Here is a 20,060-nt window from a genome sequence, read left to right as displayed (position 1 = left end):
TTCCTCGCGAGGAGCACAGATGAGAAATCAATCATAACGTCAGGCTGCAGTATTACATCCGGAAACGACCGGAAACCTGAGTGGGTGTTTACAGAATAAAGGATTAACTTGATTTATAACATCACTCGAACTACTCAGCTGTAGCAAAGCCTTGGCTACTTTAAGCGTTACATTTCGCTGATTTTGCTTTGCTTACTACGATTCTGTGTATAATTTAATTAGGGTTTAAGACGCTCGGGAGAAACACAACTGAATTTGTCACCCACACACTTAAACAGGACACGTCTTAAACGCTAAATGGTACGTGAGTGGGGAAATGTATATTTCTGTCTGTATGTTTGTTGTGAAAGTCCGTGCCGGATGTCGCACGCGCTTCCCGCCTCGGGTGACGCACCGGTCTGTTCCTGGAGCAGAGGGAGGGAGGGGATGTGGCAGGATGCTAACCGGACTGGAACGGGGAGAACCTCGCAGCCTCCAGCCTTCGGCGACGATGGAGTGAGCCGGACACCGGCGCGCTGTTCGTGTGGGTTCTGTGTCCACCATGGATCCGGTAAGAACCACAGACACACGGCAGCGAGGAGGATCCAGCCTCCGAGCATCCAGCTGTTTTTATGGGTGGGGGAATGGGGATGGAGGGGTGGGGTGGGGATGCTGGAAATAGACGCCTCGCCGGTGAAAATCAAATCATCCACACGACATTTTCAGTAACACGTAAAACAAAGAAGCCACGACAGCTCCCGTCAATGTATCCGTTAATTAGGCCTCCATCACGGGCAGATGGAGGCACCTCCCACCATGATGAGCATCTTCTCCAGCCTCATATACATTTAAAAATGGCTGTTTCTACATCCACCTTCAGGCCTTTAAGTATGTGTCCCGTCCATCTTCGTACCCTGATGATAACAACAGTTTTTTCCAGAATGTTCCCAACGTTAGGGAACATGAGTGTGTGAAACAGCACTGCCTCCACCATCATTAGAATTTTTATTATTATTAGTAGTAATAATAATAATAATAATGGGCCAGATGAGGGCGCTACCTCAGGGGCCGGTGGCCCTGGGATGCTCCCACTAGCCCCCATCAATCAGTCCATCAAGACCATCTTAATGCAAATATCAGTCAAGTATCTGATGCGTTGCAGCTTGAGGCCGAGCCTGATGACCATGCACGTGTTGCTGGGTGGACAATGTCACCACGCTACAGTCATAGAAGACTTCCAGGAGAGATCTAGGGAATGATACTGGAGGGAGGAGGAAGTGAAGAACCTCTCCACTCCCAGTAAAGATCCTACTGACGGTGGTTGCTGTTGGTCGTTAAGATAAATGTTCTCCAACTGTAAATGTGGAGCTTCGGGTTCAACAAGAATTGGGAGATGGTTGGAATGGTCAGTCAAATTTCCCAACAAATGGCTGCTCATCTCATGGCTGCCTCGCTCAGGTGGACCCTCCAATAAACTGCCGCGTTGCTGAGTCAACATGTTGAATCAACACTCAGTTAAAACATCCGCCATGTTGCATCTTTTTATCGGTGCAGACAAATGACTTCCTCTTTTTGGACACTGGACATTTATTGACTTTGAATAGGTCTTCCAGTCTCTGCAGTCTGTCCCAAACTCAGTTCTCAGGACAGAACTAGTCAGGCGACGACAGACCCAGAGGTTGTGGTGCTTCAGCAAACATGCTCAGGTGTGTTTGTGGCAGCATCGATTATCCCAACACTTGTGATTCTCCTCTTAAAAACTGCTCCATGCTCTTTGTTGTTACAGTAAGTTAAATACAGCATCATAATTTGACCTTTATCCTGAACCCTCTTATGGAAAACCACCCAACCAATCACTAACCAGGTTTCCCTCTTGTCTTTTCAGGATTGTTTCTCATCCTACTGATGCCTGGGGGTCAGAGGTCATCCACTGAATAAGTTTCTTCTTGTCACTCACCCTTTCACCCCAGCCCTTCATCACCCCCCACCCAGCACTTTCCCCACCGACTCCAGACTGTAAAGCTCCACTTCTCACCCCCTGCATTAGTTTTATGCCAACCGTTTGAGAGCAAAGACCACCACCACTCACCCCCCACCCCAAAAAACAACCAAAAACTGAGGAAGTATCAGATTGATGCTGAGTCAGCAGAGGGTGGTGTCAGACAGCGTCTCACATAACGCCTCTCACACTCAGGCCTCACCATGATGTGCGAGGTGATGCCAACCATCTCAGAGGACGGCCGGGGGGGAGGAGGAGGCTCGTCCTCCCCCGCAGGAGGCAGTGGAGGGATGAGTGGGGGGATGGGAGGCACGGGGGGCTATCGGGATCCCCGTGGCGGCGATGAGGGCGGGAGCACCGGTAACCTGGAGTCGCTGATGGTGAACATGTTGACAGAGAGAGAGCGTCTGTTGGAGAGTCTGAGGGAGACACAGGACAGTCTGGGCACCGCAAACCTGAGGCTGCGAGAGCTCGGCCACGAAAAAGATTCGCTCCAGAGGCAGCTGTCCATCGCCCTTCCACAGGTACGTCCCCGCCCTTCCACAGGTACGTTCCCGCCCTTCCTCAGGTATGTCCCCGCCCTTCCTCAGGTACGTCCCCCACCCTTCCTCAGATACGTCCCCGCCCTTCCAAAAGTACGTCCCCGCCCTTCCACAGGTACGTCCCCGCCCTTCCTCAGGTACGTCCCCGCCCTTCCTCAGGTACGTCCCCACCCTTCCTCAGATACGTCCCCGCCCTTCCAAAAGTACGTCCCCGCCCTTCCACAGGTACGTCCCCGCCCTTCCCCAGGTATGTCCCCGCCCTTCCACAGGTACGTCCCCGCCCTTCCCCAGGTATGTCCCCGCCCTTCCACAGGTACGTCCCCGCCCTTCAAATGTACGTCCCCGCCCTTCCTCAGGTACGTCCCCGCCCTTCCTCAGGTATGTCCCCGCCCTTCCAAAAGTACGTCCCCGCCCTTCCCCAGGTACGTCCCCACCCTTCCAAAAGTACGTCGCCGCCCTTCCCCAGGTACGTCCCCACCCTTCCACAGGTATGTCCCCGCCCTTCCACAGGTATGTCACCACCCATCCAAAAGTACGTCCCCACCCTTCTAAAAGTACATCCCCGCCTTTCCACAGGTACGTCCCCACCCTTCCTCAGATACGTCCCCGCCCTTCCAAAAGTACGTCCCCGCCCTTCCACAGGTACGTCCCCACCCTTCCTCAGATACGTCCCCGCCCTTCCAAAAGTACGTCCCCGCCCTTCCTCAGATACGTCCCCGCCCTTCCAAAAGTACGTCCCCGCCCTTCCACAGGTACGTCCCCACCCTTCCTCAGATACGTCCCCGCCCTTCCAAAAGTACGTCCCCGCCCTTCAAAAGAACGTCCCCACCCTTCCACAGGTACGTCCCCGCCCTTCCACAGCCACATGAAGACGGGTTGGTTTCATACCTTTCATTTCTAACTAAAGTATAGGGACCCGCTGAATCCAGTTATCAGAACATTTGTTGACAGGGACATCGGCCCCCATGCTGATACTTGGCTGTATTTATTAGTTTTGAACCATTTTGTGGTCAGGTGAATGGGTGAGACTCAGGAAGCGTGTCCCTGAACTTGCTGAGTTGTTTGTTTGGTCTGTAACACAGTATCCAGTTTAGATGCTAGTCTGATGCTGACATCATCCATTCCCTTTTAGTTAGAGTCGGGGTTTAGTTAGACTACCATCTTTTATTAAATCAGGCAAATGGACTTACAGGTGTTATTGGTTGGGACAATCAGTCATTAGAGCAGCTTAATCTGGATGAATAAGAAAGTGGGCGTAGATGTGGGGAATGTTCCACCAACAACTGTTAAAGCTGCTTAAACACCTGGACGGGAGAGCAACATCTGTTCTTTACCCTGTGTCCAGGGTCCCTCTGAGCTCATCATAATGTGAGAAGGCTGTGGTTCCAGTCAGGAGTCACTGGTTTGTCTCCATCAGTCTGTTTACTTCATGGCTGCGCCTGAAAAATCAAAATGGAACAACAGCTGTGATCTCAGATAGATTGGACGGAGCCATGTGAGCTCCCAGACGAGTTCATGGAGTTTGTCTGTGCACGTGTGCGCGCACGCTGCCAATGGAAGAAGGTTGTGATATGAAGCTGAGTGGAGACATTTGGTTGATGGTGGCTCGGATGAGTGTAAAAGGAATCTGAGAAATGGTGTGGTCTGGTGCACAGCATCAGCACAGACAGCAGCACAGCATCACTACAGACAGAGGAACAGCACCACCACAGACAGAGGAACAGCACCACCACAGACAGAGGAACAGCATTACTACAGACAGAGGAACAGCATCACTATAGAGAGAGGAACAGCATCAGCACAGACAGAGGAACAGCATCACTACAGACAGAGGAACAGCATAACTACAGACAGAGGAACAGCATCACTACAGACAGAGGAACAGCATTACTACAGACAGAGGAACAGCATCACTATAGAGAGAGGAACAGCATCACTACAGACAGAGGAACAGCATCACTACAGACAGAGGAACAGCACCACGACAGACAGAGGAACAGCATAACTACAGACAGAGGAACAGCATCACTACAGACAGAGGAACAGCATTACTACAGACAGAGGAACAGCATCACTACAGACAGAGGAACAGCATCACTACAGACAGAGGAACAGCATCACGACTGACAGAGGAACAGCATCACTACAGACAGTGGAACAGCATCACTACAGACAGAGGAACAGCATCACTACAGACAGAGGAACAGCACCACCACAGACAGAGGAACAGCATTACTACAGACAGAGGAACAGCACCACCACAGACAGAGGAACAGCATTACTACAGACAGAGGAACAGCATCACTATAGAGAGAGGAACAACATCACTACAGACAGAGGAACAGCACCACGACAGACAGAGGAACAGCATAACTACAGACAGAGGAACAGCATCACTACAGACAGAGGAACAGCACCACGACTGACAGAGGAACAGCATAACTACAGACAGAGGAACAGCATCACTACAGACAGAGGAACAGCATCACTACAGACAGAGGAACAGCACCACAACTGACAGAGGAACAGCATCACTACAGACAGTGGAACAGCATCACTACAGACAGAGGAACAGCATCACTACAGACAGAGGAACAGCACCACGACAGACAGAGGAACAGCATCACTACAGACAGAGGAACAGCATCACTACAGACAGAGGAACAGCATCACTACAGACAGAGGAACAGCATCACTACAGACAGAGGAACAGCACCACGACTGACAGAGGAACAGCACCACGACTGACAGAGGAACAGCATCACTACAGACAGTGGAACAGCATCACTACAGACAGAGGAACAGCATCACTACAGACAGAGGAACAGCATCACTACAGACAGAGGAACAGCATCACTATAGAGAGAGGAACAGCATTACTACAGACAGAGGAACAGCATCACCACAGACAGAGGAACAGGATTACTACAGACAGTGGAACAGCATCACTACAGACAGAGGAACAGCATCACTACAGACAGAGGAACAGCACCACGACTGACAGAGGAACAGCATAACTACAGACAGAGGAACAGCATCACTACAGACAGTGGAACAGCATCACTACAGACAGAGGAACAGCATCACCACAGACAGAGGAACAGGATTACTACAGACAGTGGAACAGCATCACTACAGACAGAGGAACAGCATCACTACAGACAGAGGAACAGCATCACTACAGACAGAGGAACAGCACCACGACTGACAGAGGAACAGCATCACTACAGACAGTGGAACAGCATCACTACAGACAGAGGAACAGCATCACCACAGACAGAGGAACAGGATTACTACAGACAGTGGAACAGCATCACTACAGACAGAGGAACAGCATCACTACAGACAGAGGAACAGCATCACTACAGACATAGAAACAGCATCACCACAGACAGAGGAACAGCATCACTACAGACAGAGGAACAGCATCACTATAGACAGAGTAACAGCATCACTACAGATAGAGGAACAGCATCACTACAGACAGAGGAACAGCATCACTATAGACAGAGGAACAGCATCACTACAGACAGAGGAACAGCATCACTACAGACAGAGGAACAGCATCACTATAGACAGAGTAACAGCATCACTACAGACAGAGTAACAGCATCACTACAGACAGAGGAACAGCATCACTACAGACAGAGGAACAGCATCACTATAGACAGAGTAACAGCATCACTACAGACAGAGGAACAGCATCACTACAGACAGAGGAACAGCATCACCACAGACAGAGGAACAGCATCACCACAGACAGAGGAACAGCATCACTACAGACAGTAATGTGCTTTTCTAGCTAGTTTATAAAATATTTGTTATTTTAGCATTTTTGCACAGGTTATAATGTGCAGTGAGATTTGCAAGGTCTGTAAATGATCCCTGTAGAATAGAATTAGAATAATTTAGTTTTTGTTGGGTGTGAACATGAAGCAGATGAGGATTATTTTTAATCACATCCATGATTGTGTGTCTGATGTGTCACGGCAACGTTGCAGTGTGTGCTTTTATACTCTGTTTCCTTTTCAATCATATGATGGGATTTACAGACTGACAGCCTGGAAGTTCACAGAGACCATTACAATTGTCACTCACCTAGTCGTTGCCATAGTTACGGTTTGTTGGACCACAGGAGACAGATTTTAATCAGCCTATCAGAAGTCCACATCACAGATAATTGGATCTGATTAGAGGAAATAACTGTTGGCCTGCTGTCAGCTGGAAGCAGTCTGAGCTGGTTCAGTTGGCCTGTGTGTTTGTTGAACCTGCAGGCGTCTGTTTCAACAGACAGCAACAATTACTGAGCAATTAAAGCAATTTCAAGTGCAAACATGCAGTAATGCTCTTTTATCTGATACCGAGGCCTCATTAACCATGTTGCCACTGTACAGCTGCACTTTATAGAGTTGTGTGTGTGTGCGTGTGAGTGTGTCAGTGGGTGTGTGTGTTGATATAACTGACTGATGGACAGTATTGGGGACGGTGTGTGGTTTTATGTCCTGACAAGTTTTTATTCTGTAGAATAAAGAAACAATGTTTCTGTTCTGAAAGCATTGGATGGTTCCAACTTAGAAGATTTAACAGCGCTGAGTTTGTACAGTACGAGATTTCTTAAATCATTGTGTATTTGAATTTTTCTGACACTTAAATACTAAGAAAGTTCGATTAATTAAATATGTTAGCTAAAATATAAGTGTATAGTCATTCAGTTAATATTCTGGTCAGGTAATATTCTGTAATGTGACATCACTTCTGGCTCCACAGTCTAAATGACACATGTGAGAGCAGCTCCGGCGTGAGCTGGTGGCCCGATGCTTTTTAAAGAAGAGCTCGTCACTCTTATTTAATGGAACATCGCCTAATGAAATGCAGGGTAGTGATGATGCCTCGGCTGCGCCCCCTTGTGGTATTGCAGGAGTTTGCGGTGCTGACCAAAGAGCTGAACCTTTGCCGGGAGCAGCTGCTGGAGCGAGAGGAGGAGATCGCTGAGCTGAAGGCTGAGAGGAACAACACGCGAGTCAGTCACTCCTCACCTCCTCACTGTGGACCTGCCGCCTGTTAAACCTGCCTTAGGTTTTATGAGGTCTTGTTGCCTGTTTGCAGCTGCTGCTTGAACATCTGGAGTGCCTGGTGTCACGTCACGAGCGCAGCCTGAGGATGACTGTGGTGAAGAGGCAGCCCCAGGTTTCCAGTGAGGTGGAGGTCTTGAAGGCCCTCAAGTCTTTGTTTGAGCACCACAAAGCCCTGGACGAGAAGGTGAGAGAACGGCTCCGGGTGGCTTTGGAGCGAGTGGCCTTTCTGGAGGAAGAGCTGCAGACCTCATCTCAAGAAGTGAGTTTTCAGCATCCCACCAGCTCTGATCTGTGTGGGTGTCATCGCTGTTGATGATTGTGCTCCTGGTCAGGTGGTGTCTTTACGAGACCAAATCAAACGACGGCAGCAAGGTCTGGACAACGGCAAAGAGGTAACATCAGCAGGAGAGTTCTCACCACGCGGAGAGACAGAGTTCTGGAATATTCTCCTTCTTTTCATTTAAATAAAGAGAAAGTTTAAAAATGGCACCTTTGTAAATTCATTATCATACCTTACTTGAGAACTGGAGACTGTCTGCGTGTGATGACTAAATCTGCGTTTTTTTTCCTTCAGCGGCTTCCAAATGGACCTTCCTCCATCTTGGACAACGCAGACTTAGACCGGCAGCGCGAGGGTGAGATCGAACGCCAGCGGTCTGAGCTGGGACAGCTGAAGGAGAGACTCGCCCTCATGTGCAGACAGGTACTCAGATCCGGCTGAAAGGTTCCCAAATGCAGAGGGTGATGAACGTGTTCTGTCAGGTGGGGGAGATCGAGGAGCAGCTGATGTCTGCCAGGAGGGAGCTGGCTCGATCAGAGGAGGCCAACCAGAAACTCCAGAGAGACGTGAAGGAGGTGAGACCTGCTGCTATTAAACACTCTTTATATTTAACAGAAGAAGGATTCCTGTAGTCTGTGGGATCAGCTGTCAGAGCTCGCTATGTTTCCATGGTTACCAGTCTGACTGACAATAACAATGTCTGTGGGTGAGGTTAGCCTCCAGCCTAGACAGAGACCACTGACTGGGTCCTCAGTCTGCTCTTCGTATCTTCCTCATCAGAACCTTTACTTTTGTTCCAGGCGCTCTGTCAGAGAGAAGACATGGAGGAGAGAATCACCACGCTGGAGCGCAGGTGTGTCCAGTTAACTCTCCTCCAGTCAGTCACTCACTGCTGGAGTCGGGCTGTTTCATGCTTGTTGTTCTGGACTGCAGGTACCTCAGCGCTCAGAGGGAGGCCACCTCCCTCCATGACATCAAAGACAAATTGGAGAACGAGTTGGCCAGTAAGGATTCGCTCTACAGACAGGTACAGGCATGTTCACCTGCAGCTTGGCCCCGTTTTGACTCCCCTCCTGATCCAAGGTTCTGTCCTGCAGAGTGAGGAAAAGAACCGTCAGCTTCAGGAGCGTCTGGATGATGCCAAGCAGAAGCTGCAGCAGACTCTTCAGAGGGCTGAGACGCTGCCAGAGATCGAGGCTCAGCTTGCACAGAGAGTGGCAGCACTCAACAAGGTTCATTTTATACCAGTTCTATTTACATGCTAGCTAAGAGGAGCAGGTTTGCTAATGATGCAGCCACGATCCCATACTTGTGTTGGTCTTTCTGACATGGGCCACGATGGCTCCTGTTGGAAGCTTCAGGACTGCCTCCGTTGGCTAATTCCCCTGTTTGTAGTTGTTTCATGGCTGCTCTCACCATCTCCTGTCACTCACTCAGGCTGAGGAGCGTCACGGTAACTTTGAGGAACGACTGCGACAGATGGAGGCACAGTTGGAGGAGAAGAACCAGGAGCTTCAGCGGGTGAGTCAGGCTCGCTGCTTCCTGTCATCAGGGTCTCTTCAGGGTCTCACCTGCTGGAGAGACCACAGAAACTCACTAAATGACAATAAAACAAGTGGAAGACAAAGATCAAGGCTCTTGATGGCCAAACCTTGGAGAGAGGAGCATGAATTAGTGAGGGAAACTGATTCGCCTACCTGAGAGGATGATGATGATGATGGCGTTAGAGGAGGAGCCTCTCATTCTGTGCTTTGACTGACACATTCAGATCAGAATCTTTGTGTTGTGGAGGCTTGTTAAGCGTCATCTCCTCCCCACAGGCGAGGCAGCGGGAGCGCATGAATGATGAACACAACAAGCGTCTCTCTGACACGGTGGACAAACTACTGTCTGAGTCCAACGAGAGGCTGCAGCTGCACCTGAAGGAGAGGATGGCTGCCCTGGAGGAAAAGGTCACCTCACCTCCCTCTCTGTATGCCAAATGGAAGGAACTAACCCAGTCTAACTATGATGATGTGTTTCTCTGACTCCAGAACGCTCTGTCTGAAGAACTGTCCAACATGAAGAAGCTCCAGGATGATCTGTTGGCTAACAAGGTATCAGCAACCTCCACTCTCATCAACAATGGGAGGCTGAGTTCTTCCCTGTCCCTAACTGTCTCACGTCCCCCTGCAGGACCAGCTGATTGCAGAGCTGGAGAGAATGCAGCTGGAGCTGGATCAGCTGAGATCAAGGCCTGGGGGGGCCTACTCCAGGTCACAGCTCCACTCCACACTAAAAAATGATGCCTCTTTGATTTTACCCTAACAAAGGAAATGATTGAATGTCTCATGTTAGTGAACTCTTCCACCTTCTCTGTTATTGGACACCACAGAGCTGAGCGATCTCCTCTATTCTTATCCTAGTAAACACTGAGGTTCTGTAGGTTAATCATCCTTTCACCTCCACTGATCTGATGGTGGTGAAGGTCAGTTTGGCTTAGATCTCGAGCTGATCGAGCAGTCCCTCTCCTCTGTAACATCTCAGGAGTTAATCAGCCTGATGATCAGCAGCTCCAGCAGATGCTGGTTTTAACTGGAATGATTGTGTCTCTCCAGCCGCTCTCTGCCAGGCAGCGCTCTGGAGCTGAGGTATTCCCACGGGGGCGGCTCCCTCCCATCCGGTTCCACTGCTCCCTTGGATCCCTTTGGCTCCTCCTCCACTGGAGGTGTGGTCAGGCGCAGCTACCGGGCTCGCTGGAGCTCCGCTCGAGAAGATTCTACCAAGGTGAGAATCCAGGAAGGTTCAGGTGTGCTTCAACCTCCTCAAGTTCACATTTCACCAGTTCACTACTGTTTCCCAGTACCCAGACTGGGAGAGTGGAGCGCTGCTGGGGACCGGCTTTGACCCGGGCCTGGATGTTGGCTGCTCAGATGCCCAGGATGATGGGGAGCATCGCTTTGGTTTGGAGCAGCTGTCGCCCAGAGGGCAGACAGACGTGCAGACGTTGGCCATCATGCTGCAGGAACAGCTGGAGGCCATCAACAAAGAGATCAAGTAAGAAACGTGTCCACGTCACTCCCATCAAGCCAAACCCTCAGCAGCAGAAATGACTCCTCGAGTTGAGACGAGGACAGCTCTGAGCTGGGCCAGTTGAGGTTCTGCTGCCGTGTTCTGCTCTGTATTATTGTTATTCTGACGTTTGAACAACAGTTCTGTCTTTGAACTGGATATTTCTAGACTAATCTGAACCAAAACCTAAATGAATCCCACCAGGCTGATCCAGGAGGAGAAGGAGAACACCGAACTGCGAGCTGAGGAGATCGAGAACCGCGTCAGTGTGGCTCTGGACAGTCCACCTATCCCTCCGTCCTCCCTGGGGAGGGACGGCACCGGTCGAGGCTTCATCCCCACCTCCATCACATCCTCCACCCTGGCCTCCCCCTCGCCCCCCAGCTCGGGACACTCGACCCCTCGCCTGCCCCACTCCCCGGCCCGAGAGCCAGACCGACAGGTACTGCCAGGACAAGCCGCCGCTTTTAGGAGTTCAGAGAAGCACGGTCAGAAACATGAGCTGTTCCAGATGATGGAAGCATGAGTTCTGATGGGAGCAGGTGTTGGGTCGGGGGGGCTCTGATGAAAAGACCTAACGTTGGTCTTGGTTGCTACAGACAACAAGACAAGAAGTCAAGTATGTTAATTTCATAATGAGGCGCGACCGTGACACCAGGAGATGAAATAACCGCCCGTAGGAGCATTTCTCTACGTTGCATATAAGGGTGTTCGGTTTAGACTCAAATCACTGGAGAAAAGCTTTTAGATCGAGCTTTTAGCTTGATATCCTGGGTCAAGACTAAAGTCCTTGTGAAGAAGTGTGAGAGGCTTCCTCTACATTCTTTTACCCCTAATGAAATAACAGGATTGTCTCCTCTCTTCTCCCCGTAGAACAACAAAGATGACGAGCGGGCCCTGGCTCTCCTCGACTCCACGCCTCCGTCCACCCCACGTGCGCTGCGATTGGACAGGATGACACTGACCCATCCCGGAGCGATGCTAGACGACCCCCGAGAGTTCCGCAGGTGACACACCTGCTATTCTTCTCATATCATAAATGTCTTTCTGGAACTTCCAATCATCTTATAGATTTCTATTTTTACTTTCATTTTCTAATTGTTTTACTTTAGTGTTATTTGTATCTCGTTTCTTGATTAAGTTATCAAAAATGATCCAGAAAAAAGATTTACCTTGAAATTTTTTTTAAACGAAACGTTCCTGTAATGACACCAACATAAGCCCCGCCCACCACTGACACGTCCTGACTCCGCCCCCAGCCTGTCAGCTGACTGCAGCGCTGCCAACAGCAGTCAGGATTCGCTGCATAAGTCCAGCAAGAAGAAAAGCATTAAGTCTTCAATTGGACGACTTTTTGGAAAGAGGGAGAAGGGCCGTCTGGGTCAGCTGGGTCGGGACGGCAGCGCCTCTCTCGGTAAACCTGCTGTCAACGTCATCAGCAAGCACGTGTGGCGAGATGACTTTCACTGGTCTCTTCTGTCACGCTAGCATCCACCCCCTCGGAGGAGCAGGCCTCCGGAGACCCCGTGGCCACCAACAAGACCGGGACTCTGGGTCCTGCTGATAAAGACCGCCGCAGCAAAAAAAAGTGTGTTCGCTCTTTCACGTGTTGCTGTTTGGTTCTTCACTCGCTCAGCTTTTTATCACGCCGCAGTCATCACGCTCCTGCTTACGCTCAGCCAGTGTTGCCATGACAACCGCACATTTTCTCAACGACTTCTTGATCTTCACTTTTGCTTGATGGCTCCTGTTCTCACCAGGCACGAGCTACTGGAAGAAGCCTGTCGCCAAGGACTCCCCTTTGCCTCCTGGGACGGACCCACGGTGGTCTCCTGGCTGGAGGTGTGGCGCCGTTGTGCCTCCTGACATTTAAAGGTTTAGAAGTCAGATGTTAAGTGTGTTGATTCTGCCTCCTGCAGCTGTGGGTGGGCATGCCTGCCTGGTATGTGGCGGCGTGTCGGGCTAACGTGAAGAGCGGCGCCATCATGGCTAATCTCTCAGACACAGAGATCCAGAGGGAGATCGGTATCAGCAACCCGCTGCACCGCCTCAAGCTGCGGCTCGCCATCCAGGAGATGGTGTCGCTGACCAGCCCGTCTGCTCCAGCCAGCACGCGCTCTGTGAGACAGCACTGTTCTGACACTTTAGTCGTTATTTCTGTTCATTTAGGATTCAGTGAGGTCACTTGACATGTGGCAGCCATCTTTTTTTAGCACAGTGAATATTGTTCTCTCGTTCATGTCTCCTTTTGTTTCCTGCAGTCGACCAGTAACGTCTGGATGACCCACGCTGAGATGGAGTCCTTGAACGCTGCTACCAAGCCCCCGGTGAGGCCCCGGCTCTCCCTCCTCTGTCTGACAAAGCCCTCTTTATTTTTTGCAATGATTTGAAGGTTGTTTTGGATTATTTTGAACATCATGTTGATGAGTCTCTCTCCCCCACCCTCCCACCCCCTGTTTGAACCTCTTCTCTGTGGACCTCAGAGTTCTTCCCCCCCTGGTTGCCCGTTCAGTGTGATCTGTTTCCAACTAATGACCTGCTCACTAACACACTTCCTCCTGTTTTGTCCTCTTTTCCTGCCACTGCATCCTTGTCCTTCTTCCTTTCTTCTCCATTTCTTCACCTCCTCTGCTTCTGTCCCTCACCACCTCCATATCTCTGTTTGGTCTCGGCACCACAGGAGCTTAAGGAGTTCAGCTGGGACCAGGTAAGACCCTGACCTGTGAGACTAACTAAACTTCAGGCCCTGAATCATACGAGTGCCTCCTGCAGATTTTGGCCTATGGCGATATGAATCACGAGTGGGTGGGCAACGACTGGCTGCCCAGCCTGGGCCTTCCTCAGTACCGCAGCTACTTCATGGAGTCCCTGGTGGATGCCCGCATGCTGGACCACCTGACTAAAAAGGAGCTGAGAGGGCAGCTCAAGATGGTGGACAGCTTCCACAGGTTGGACCATCTAAAGCATTTTTAATTCCAATCATCCTAATCAGGGCCGATAGTTAGATACGGTTGTTGCTGAGCTGACAGTTGTTAGCAAATGTGGTTGAGGTGTGAGTCTTCGGGCCATGATTAAATGACACCTTTAGGTGCCAATATGACCCCAGTTGACCTACCTGACCCTCTGCTTGTTTGATCTCTCCCAGGGTCAGTTTGCATTACGGCATTATGTGTTTGAAGCGCCTGAATTATGACCGCAAGGAGTTGGAAAGGCAGCGAGAGGACAGCGCCCACCAGAACAAAGGTGAGGACATGACTGACACACACACACACACACAGACTCATGGTGCCAGGATGAAGATTGCTGAGGGATCTCCACCCTCTCACACCTTCTCACTCACTTTGGGGGTTTTGGTGAGAGGCAGCACTGCAGGTTTAAAAGGGTTCCCACGGCCACAGAGTAACGAGCGCCTGCATCCTCGACCCTGGCGGCATTAAAATCCAACCAGGCTAAGCAGCGGGGTTTGTGCTGGTTTGTTGCAGCCTTTGTTAACATTCTCATCATACTTTGACAGCATTAAAATGAAAAGCCACAGTTCTCCAGTGCAGTTTCACAGGATAATGTGACATAAATGTCAACGGGCCAAGTCTTTAAAGGAAGCTGCACGGCTGCTTTTCCCACCACTGTAAACATGTGTGTCCGTTTAAATCTGCTCCGTCTGGGCTCTTCTCCCAGCAGGCCTCACACATCTGTGACCTGTTATAACCTTGTTTTGTTTTCAGATTGACTTTTAGAGTCTCAGAGGAGCAGCAGCAAGGTCCAAATAGCCCCCAGAACATTTCAAGCCCGACAGACATTTGACAGTTGTGCCTCCTCTTCACCCAGATGTGATGGTGTGGTCCAACGAACGTGTGATGTGCTGGGTGCAGTCGCTGGGCCTGAAGGAGTACGCCGATAACCTCCGTGAGAGCGGCGTCCACGGCTCTCTGCTGGCCTTGGACGACACCTTTGACTACACCGATCTGGCCCTGCTCCTGCAGATCCCCAACCAGAACACGCAGGTGACAGAAACACCTCAATGTCTGTTGTTCTTCAGCTCATGGAGGCAGAGATGGTGTGTTAGTGCTCATGTCTCAGGGTTCTGTCCTCCAAACCTGTTTTCATCTGGTTGGACTGAGGAACCTTCCTCCAGGTTGAGTTTTTGGTGCCCTCTAGTGGAGGCCTCCTTTGTTTTTGTGTCTGATAAAGATGAGCGAGATGAAGAACCAGTGCAGCAGCTGCTGGAGCCTTCAGCTCCTTTGCAGCGGTCAGAGGTGTGAAGGTCTACAAGGTGACTTGGCTGATGTGCTGTTTCAGGGTGTCCCCAGTGGGGGGTCACCCTGGGCACCACGGCAGCATGCTTCCTTTCCCCCTAAATGTCCTTCTTCCTAAACAACGGCCATATTCTTTGGCGAGATCAACCAAACGCATCCCTTTTTCATGCTTTTCTATTATTTCTTGCTTCGTTTGTATGGACAAAAGAGCTCTCTTCTTCTTCTTTTCTTCTTTTTCACTTTTCTCCATCACTTTCCTGGGGTCCATAGCGAATAAAAGTTAAACGAAGGCGATGCTGGGATACACACAGACTTGTACAGATTGATGTCCCTCCTAGCCAATGGGATGACGGGAAGATGCTAGGCGATAGCCAATGGGATGACGGGAAGATGCTAGGCGATAGCCAATGGGATGACAGGAAGATGCTAGGCGATAGCCAATGGCAGAGCAGCTACAAGCATGTTTACGTTCGCTAAACTCCGCGAGCTGCGAGTAGCAGCGGTAGCGTATTTTTGCCTTTCGTATCCTGAAATTCTTTCGTAACAAGAGGAAATATTTTCCCGTTGGGACGCTTCGTAACCTGAAATTTCCGCATGTAGAGACATTCGTAAGTAGAGGTCCCACTGTAATTAGTTGGAATTACGAGTGTGAACAAGAAAGTACACTGGAGCCGGACCATCAAAATAATGCAGAATTTTACACCTCTGCCCTAAACTCTGGAGCTCTCGTCTCTGTCTGACAGGCCCGGCAGCTCCTGGAGCAAGAGTACAACTCCCTCATCTCCATGGCAACAGAGAGACGGCCCGAAGAGGTCAGCATGCTAATCAGCTGTTGGCAACAATAAAAGAGGTGCGTGTTTGTGTGAATGTCCTTTATCTCATGTGCAGGATGGGACAAAGACCTTCACACGTTCACCCTCCTGGAGGAAGATGTTCCGGGAGAAGGACTTACGAGGTGTGACCTCGGACTCTGCTGAGACCCTGCCTGCTAATTTCCGTGCCTCAGCCCTCACAACGCCCTCCGTTACCCTGAGGAAGGTTCAGAGCGACGGTGAGTCCCACCTGCCGGTTCTGTGTCACTAACAGTCAGCAGATACTTCACAATCACACACGCGTGTGTGTGTGTGTGTGTGTGTGTGCAGCCAGCTCTGCTGCCCGGGGGGAGTCAGCTTCTGTGAGGACCTACTCCTGTTGAGGAGGTGAGAGCTCCTCCACTCGTCCTCTACTCATTTCATCTCTGGAGGATGTCTGATTCCTGATCAGGGATGAATCACACCTTTGTGTCCAGATGGGAATGAAGAGGAGCTCCTCAGCTGCCTGATAGAGGAACATCAGTAAAAAAGGAAAACCTTACCATCCTGCAATAAGTCAAGCAAAAGGAAGGGAGACGGGAATGTGCAGAAGAGGATGAGAACCACAGATCGTCTGAATGGTTCTTTGTAGTTCAACACAACATAAAAACAGAGAAAAGAGGATGTAAAGCAAGCATGAAAGAAAAGAGTTGGAATAATTCAGATGATAGGAAGAAGATGTTGGACATGCTTGTGGTTCTCTTCTGTTGTACTGGTGTGAAGAATGTATGAATGTAGTTTCCACGACAACCAGAAGGATGGAAGGGGATTGGCTGCTCCCTCTCCCTCTCTCCCTCTCTCCCTCTCTCCCTCTCTCTCTCTCTCTCTCGTTGGTGTGTGGTTCCAGATGATGTCAGGGGCCCCACAGCACATGCTCATCAGAGGTCCAGGTTCTGGAGCTGATGGGGGATCCGGTGTCCCTCACTGGGGTGGTTTCAGAGCGTCCAGCACTTCATTTGTGGATGCCTGAGCTCTTCTTAGGGGGAGGATCAAAGGCTCAGGTGAGGGGAGGGGGCGGAGTCAGGTCAGCATCACCCAGACCATAGAAAGCACTCCTGAAGGGCGGTGACAGGTTGTGTTTTCAGGAGGAGGAACCAGTCTCAGAAGGACTACTACCCTGAACCAGAACCTGGTCTCTGACCTGCACACAGGCTGAGGGTGTGTGTGTGTGGGCGTGTGGGGGGGCAGGAGGAGCCCCCCAGGATGATGGAGTGTTCTGCCTCTGTGTTTACGATGCATGTCAAACTGACTTTTCTTTTTGCTGGTGAAGAAATGAGGTGTCTCTTTATGTACACGTATATGTGTACTTCTATATATATATATCTGTATGATAAACCTACAGTGGGGGGGTGGTTTGTAAAACGTGTGTATTTTTTTCAGTTGTATTTTTTTATTTTCTACTATATGTTTATTTTCTTCAGGTTGGTACTGGACACAGGTGTGTTGGTGTTCTGTTCCTGGGTTTCAGTGAGATGTTGGTCATTCTAATCAGCTTCCTTCTGTAAGTGAACATTGAGACTGCAGCCATTAACAGCTTTCATCAGTAACGTGATCTGACACCTGACAAGAAACATGATGAAAGGACGGATGTAGACGTTAAAACCACAGTAATAAATGAATCCAGCTGGACCTGCTGATCACACATGTTCTGCTTTAATCATCTGTCATGTTCTGAACCCTGAGAAATAAAGATGCTTCCACAGCAGAGGTGCAGCTCTGGAGGAGACCTCTGACCTCCTGGGGGAAGGGTAGAAGGTGGTGGAGGGGTGGGTGGAGGAATGGAGGAGTGGATGGATGGAGGGAGGGGTGGGTGGAGGAATGGAGGGGTGGGTGGAGACATGGAGGGGTGGGTGGAGGAATGGAGGAGTGGATGGATGGAGGGAGGGGTGGGTGGAGGAATGGAGGAGTGGATGGATGGAGGGAGGGGTAGGTGGAGGAATGGAGGAGTGGATGGAGGGAGGGGTAGGTGGAGGGATGGGGGGGTGGATGGATGGAGGGAGAGTGGAGGGGTGGGTGGAGGAGTGGAGGGGTGGGTGGAGGAATGGAGGGGTGGGTGGATGGAGGGAGGGGTGAGTGGATGAGTGGAGGAGTGGATGGAGGGAGGGAGGGGTAGGTGGAGGAATGGAGGAGTGGATGGAGGGAGGGGTGGGTGGAGGAATGGAGGGAGGGAGGGGTGAGTGGAGGAGTGGATGGAGGGAGGGGAGGGGTAGGTGGAGGGATGGAGGAGTGGATGGATGGAGGGAGGGGTGGGTGGAGGAATGGAGGAGTGGATGGAGGGAGGGGTGGGGGGAGGAGTGGATGGAGGGAGGGAGGGGTGAGTGGAGGAGTGGATGGAGGGATGGAGGAGTGGATGGATGGAGGGAGGGGTGGGTGGAGGAATGGAGGAGTGGATGGATGGAGGGAGGGGTGGGTGGAGGAATGGAGGAGTGGATGGAGGGAGGGGTGGGTGGATGAGTGGAGGAGTGGAGGGAGGGAGGGGTAGGTGGAGGGATGGGGGGGTGGGTGGATGGAGGGAGGGGTGAGTGGATGAGTGGAGGAGTGGATGGAGGGAGGGAGGGGTAGGTGGAGGAATGGAGGAGTGGATGGAGGGAGGGGTGGGTGGAGGAGTGGATGGAGGGAGGGAGGGGTGAGTGGAGGAGTGGATGGAGGGAGGGAGGGGTAGGGTGGAGGGATGGAGGAGTGGATGGATGGAGGGAGGGGTGGGTGGAGGAATGGAGGAGTGGATGGATGGAGGGAGGGGTGGGTGGAGGAATGGAGGAGTGGATGGAGGGAGGGAGGGGTGGGTGGATGAGTGGAGGAGTGGAGGGAGGGAGGGGTAGGTGGAGGGGATGGGGGGGTGGGTGGGTGGATGGATGGAGGGAGAGTGGAGGGGTGGGTGGAGGAGTGGAGGGGGGGGTGGAGGAGTGGAGGGGTGGGTGGAGGAATGGAGGGGTGGGTGGATGAGTGGAGGAGTGGATGGATGGAGGGAGGGGTGGGAGGGTAGGTGGATGGAGGGAGGGAGGGTGGAGGGATGGGGGGGTGGGTGGGTGGGTGGGGAGGGTGGATGGAGGGGTGGGTGGAGGAATGGAGGGGTGGGTGGAGGAGTGGAGGGGTGGGTGGAGGGAGGGTAGGTGGATGGAGGGAGGGAGGGGTAGGTGGATGGAGGAGTGGAGGGAGGGGTAGGTGGGTGGAGGAGTGGAAGGGTGGAGGAGTGGATGGATGCCGGTAACGTGACTCACTATGGTTGGATGTTCACTCATCCAACCACTGATTGGGGTCGGACTTGTGTAACAACAGAACAGGAAGTGGGTCTGAGCCAGCAGGCCGTTCTGGACTACAAAGATCCTTTATTGAGGCAGATGCACCAGCAGGTGAGAACATCTGTGTTCATGCCCTAATTTACATTCATGAACCTCTAAGTTCTGTGGATGAGATGAATGACGTCATGCCCCGCCCACCCGCCGCAGGTAACCAGGTTACACTCTTACAGTCAGTTTACAGGTGTGATGGTGTTGCAGCAGTAATCAGGAGCCTCTAGGTGGCGCTCTGTCCCCACAACCTGAGCAGACCATCATCAGGACCCATGAGTACAGTCCAGTTTGGTACGTGACAGGATACTGGTGTCAAACTACATATATTTATAAAGAATATATTAATGTACTCATGCTTGCATGTACATACCAAAATAACTTATTAAAGATAAAAAAAAGCTGACAAAAACCTTGAAAACTAACATTTATGATGTTCCCTAAGATTAAGAGTTGAGGTTTTGATGTTTTGTTGGAGTCTGTTGAAGGTTTGGACCATTGAGGCCACACGAGAAGAAACTTTTTAAAAGTGACACATTTCTACAAACGTTTCTACAAAAATACACATAAAAAAACGAGGTTTTCAGTCCTTTTGATTCAGATCAGACGTGAGCGTAATCACCTGCCACCAGGAAGCAGATCCCCTCAGCCCCGCCCCGCCCCGGCCCGCCCGGCCATCCGATTGGGTCTGAACAGCACGCAGACGCAGGAGGCATCGATGCGGATCCAATTCCAGCCCACTT

At 51.1% G+C, this 20,060-nt stretch overlaps 2 protein-coding genes and 1 long non-coding RNA gene across 3 annotated transcripts in view; 2 read left to right on the top strand and 1 right to left on the bottom strand.

Moving 5' to 3' along the window:
• Positions 1-379: 379 nt before the first annotated feature.
• Positions 380-16,658, top strand: LOC101066647 (liprin-alpha-3-like). Its single transcript, XM_029831752.1, has 31 exons — positions 380-550; positions 1,865-2,502; positions 7,439-7,540; positions 7,627-7,854; positions 7,928-7,987; positions 8,170-8,298; positions 8,358-8,450; positions 8,676-8,728; positions 8,809-8,902; positions 8,973-9,107; positions 9,313-9,396; positions 9,696-9,827; positions 9,909-9,971; positions 10,051-10,130; positions 10,473-10,641; positions 10,718-10,911; positions 11,131-11,368; positions 11,800-11,933; positions 12,186-12,340; positions 12,415-12,514; positions 12,687-12,768; positions 12,846-13,046; positions 13,188-13,253; positions 13,607-13,633; positions 13,699-13,874; positions 14,072-14,169; positions 14,752-14,927; positions 15,923-15,991; positions 16,068-16,230; positions 16,322-16,378; positions 16,468-16,658. Exons 2-30 carry the CDS (start codon positions 2,182-2,184, stop codon positions 16,372-16,374), a joined length of 3,675 nt encoding a protein of 1,224 aa, XP_029687612.1. The 5' UTR covers positions 380-550; positions 1,865-2,181; the 3' UTR covers positions 16,375-16,378; positions 16,468-16,658.
• A 235-nt stretch (positions 16,659-16,893) lies between these two features.
• Positions 16,894-17,735, top strand: LOC115248110 (uncharacterized). The gene is made up of 2 exons (XR_003887122.1): positions 16,894-17,031; positions 17,452-17,735. It is a non-coding gene; the product is annotated as an uncharacterized lncRNA (long non-coding RNA).
• Positions 17,736-19,341: 1,606 nt separating this feature from the next.
• The window catches only part of LOC115248113 (neurotrophin-4-like), a 1,579-nt gene continuing 860 nt past the window's right edge, over positions 19,342-20,060 (bottom strand). The window contains exon 1 of the mRNA XM_029831753.1: positions 19,342-20,060. This exon is cut by the window's right edge and continues 860 nt beyond it. Within this exon, the coding sequence (XP_029687613.1) occupies positions 19,963-20,060 (98 nt within the window). The 3' untranslated portion in view covers positions 19,342-19,962.

This window comes from Takifugu rubripes, unplaced genomic scaffold, assembly GCF_901000725.2.
Source record: "Takifugu rubripes unplaced genomic scaffold, fTakRub1.2, whole genome shotgun sequence".
Classification (NCBI taxonomy): domain Eukaryota; kingdom Metazoa; phylum Chordata; class Actinopteri; order Tetraodontiformes; family Tetraodontidae; genus Takifugu; species Takifugu rubripes.
Note: the sequence above shows the minus strand (reverse complement) of the source record. Positions and strands in the feature narration are given on the sequence as shown.

What these genes read in the sequence shown, in the direction of transcription:
- LOC101066647 (XM_029831752.1), top strand. Translation starts at nt 2,182, where the DNA reads ATGATGTGCGAGGTGATGCCAACCATCTCAGAGGACGGCCGGGGGGGA. An exon ending in TGTCCATCGCCCTTCCACAG is followed by an intron (nt 2,503 to 7,438) that starts GTACGTCCCCGC and finishes GTGGTATTGCAG; the next exon opens with GAGTTTGCGGTGCTGACCAA. An exon ending in TGGCTGCCCTGGAGGAAAAG is followed by an intron (nt 9,828 to 9,908) that starts GTCACCTCACCT and finishes CTCTGACTCCAG; the next exon opens with AACGCTCTGTCTGAAGAACT.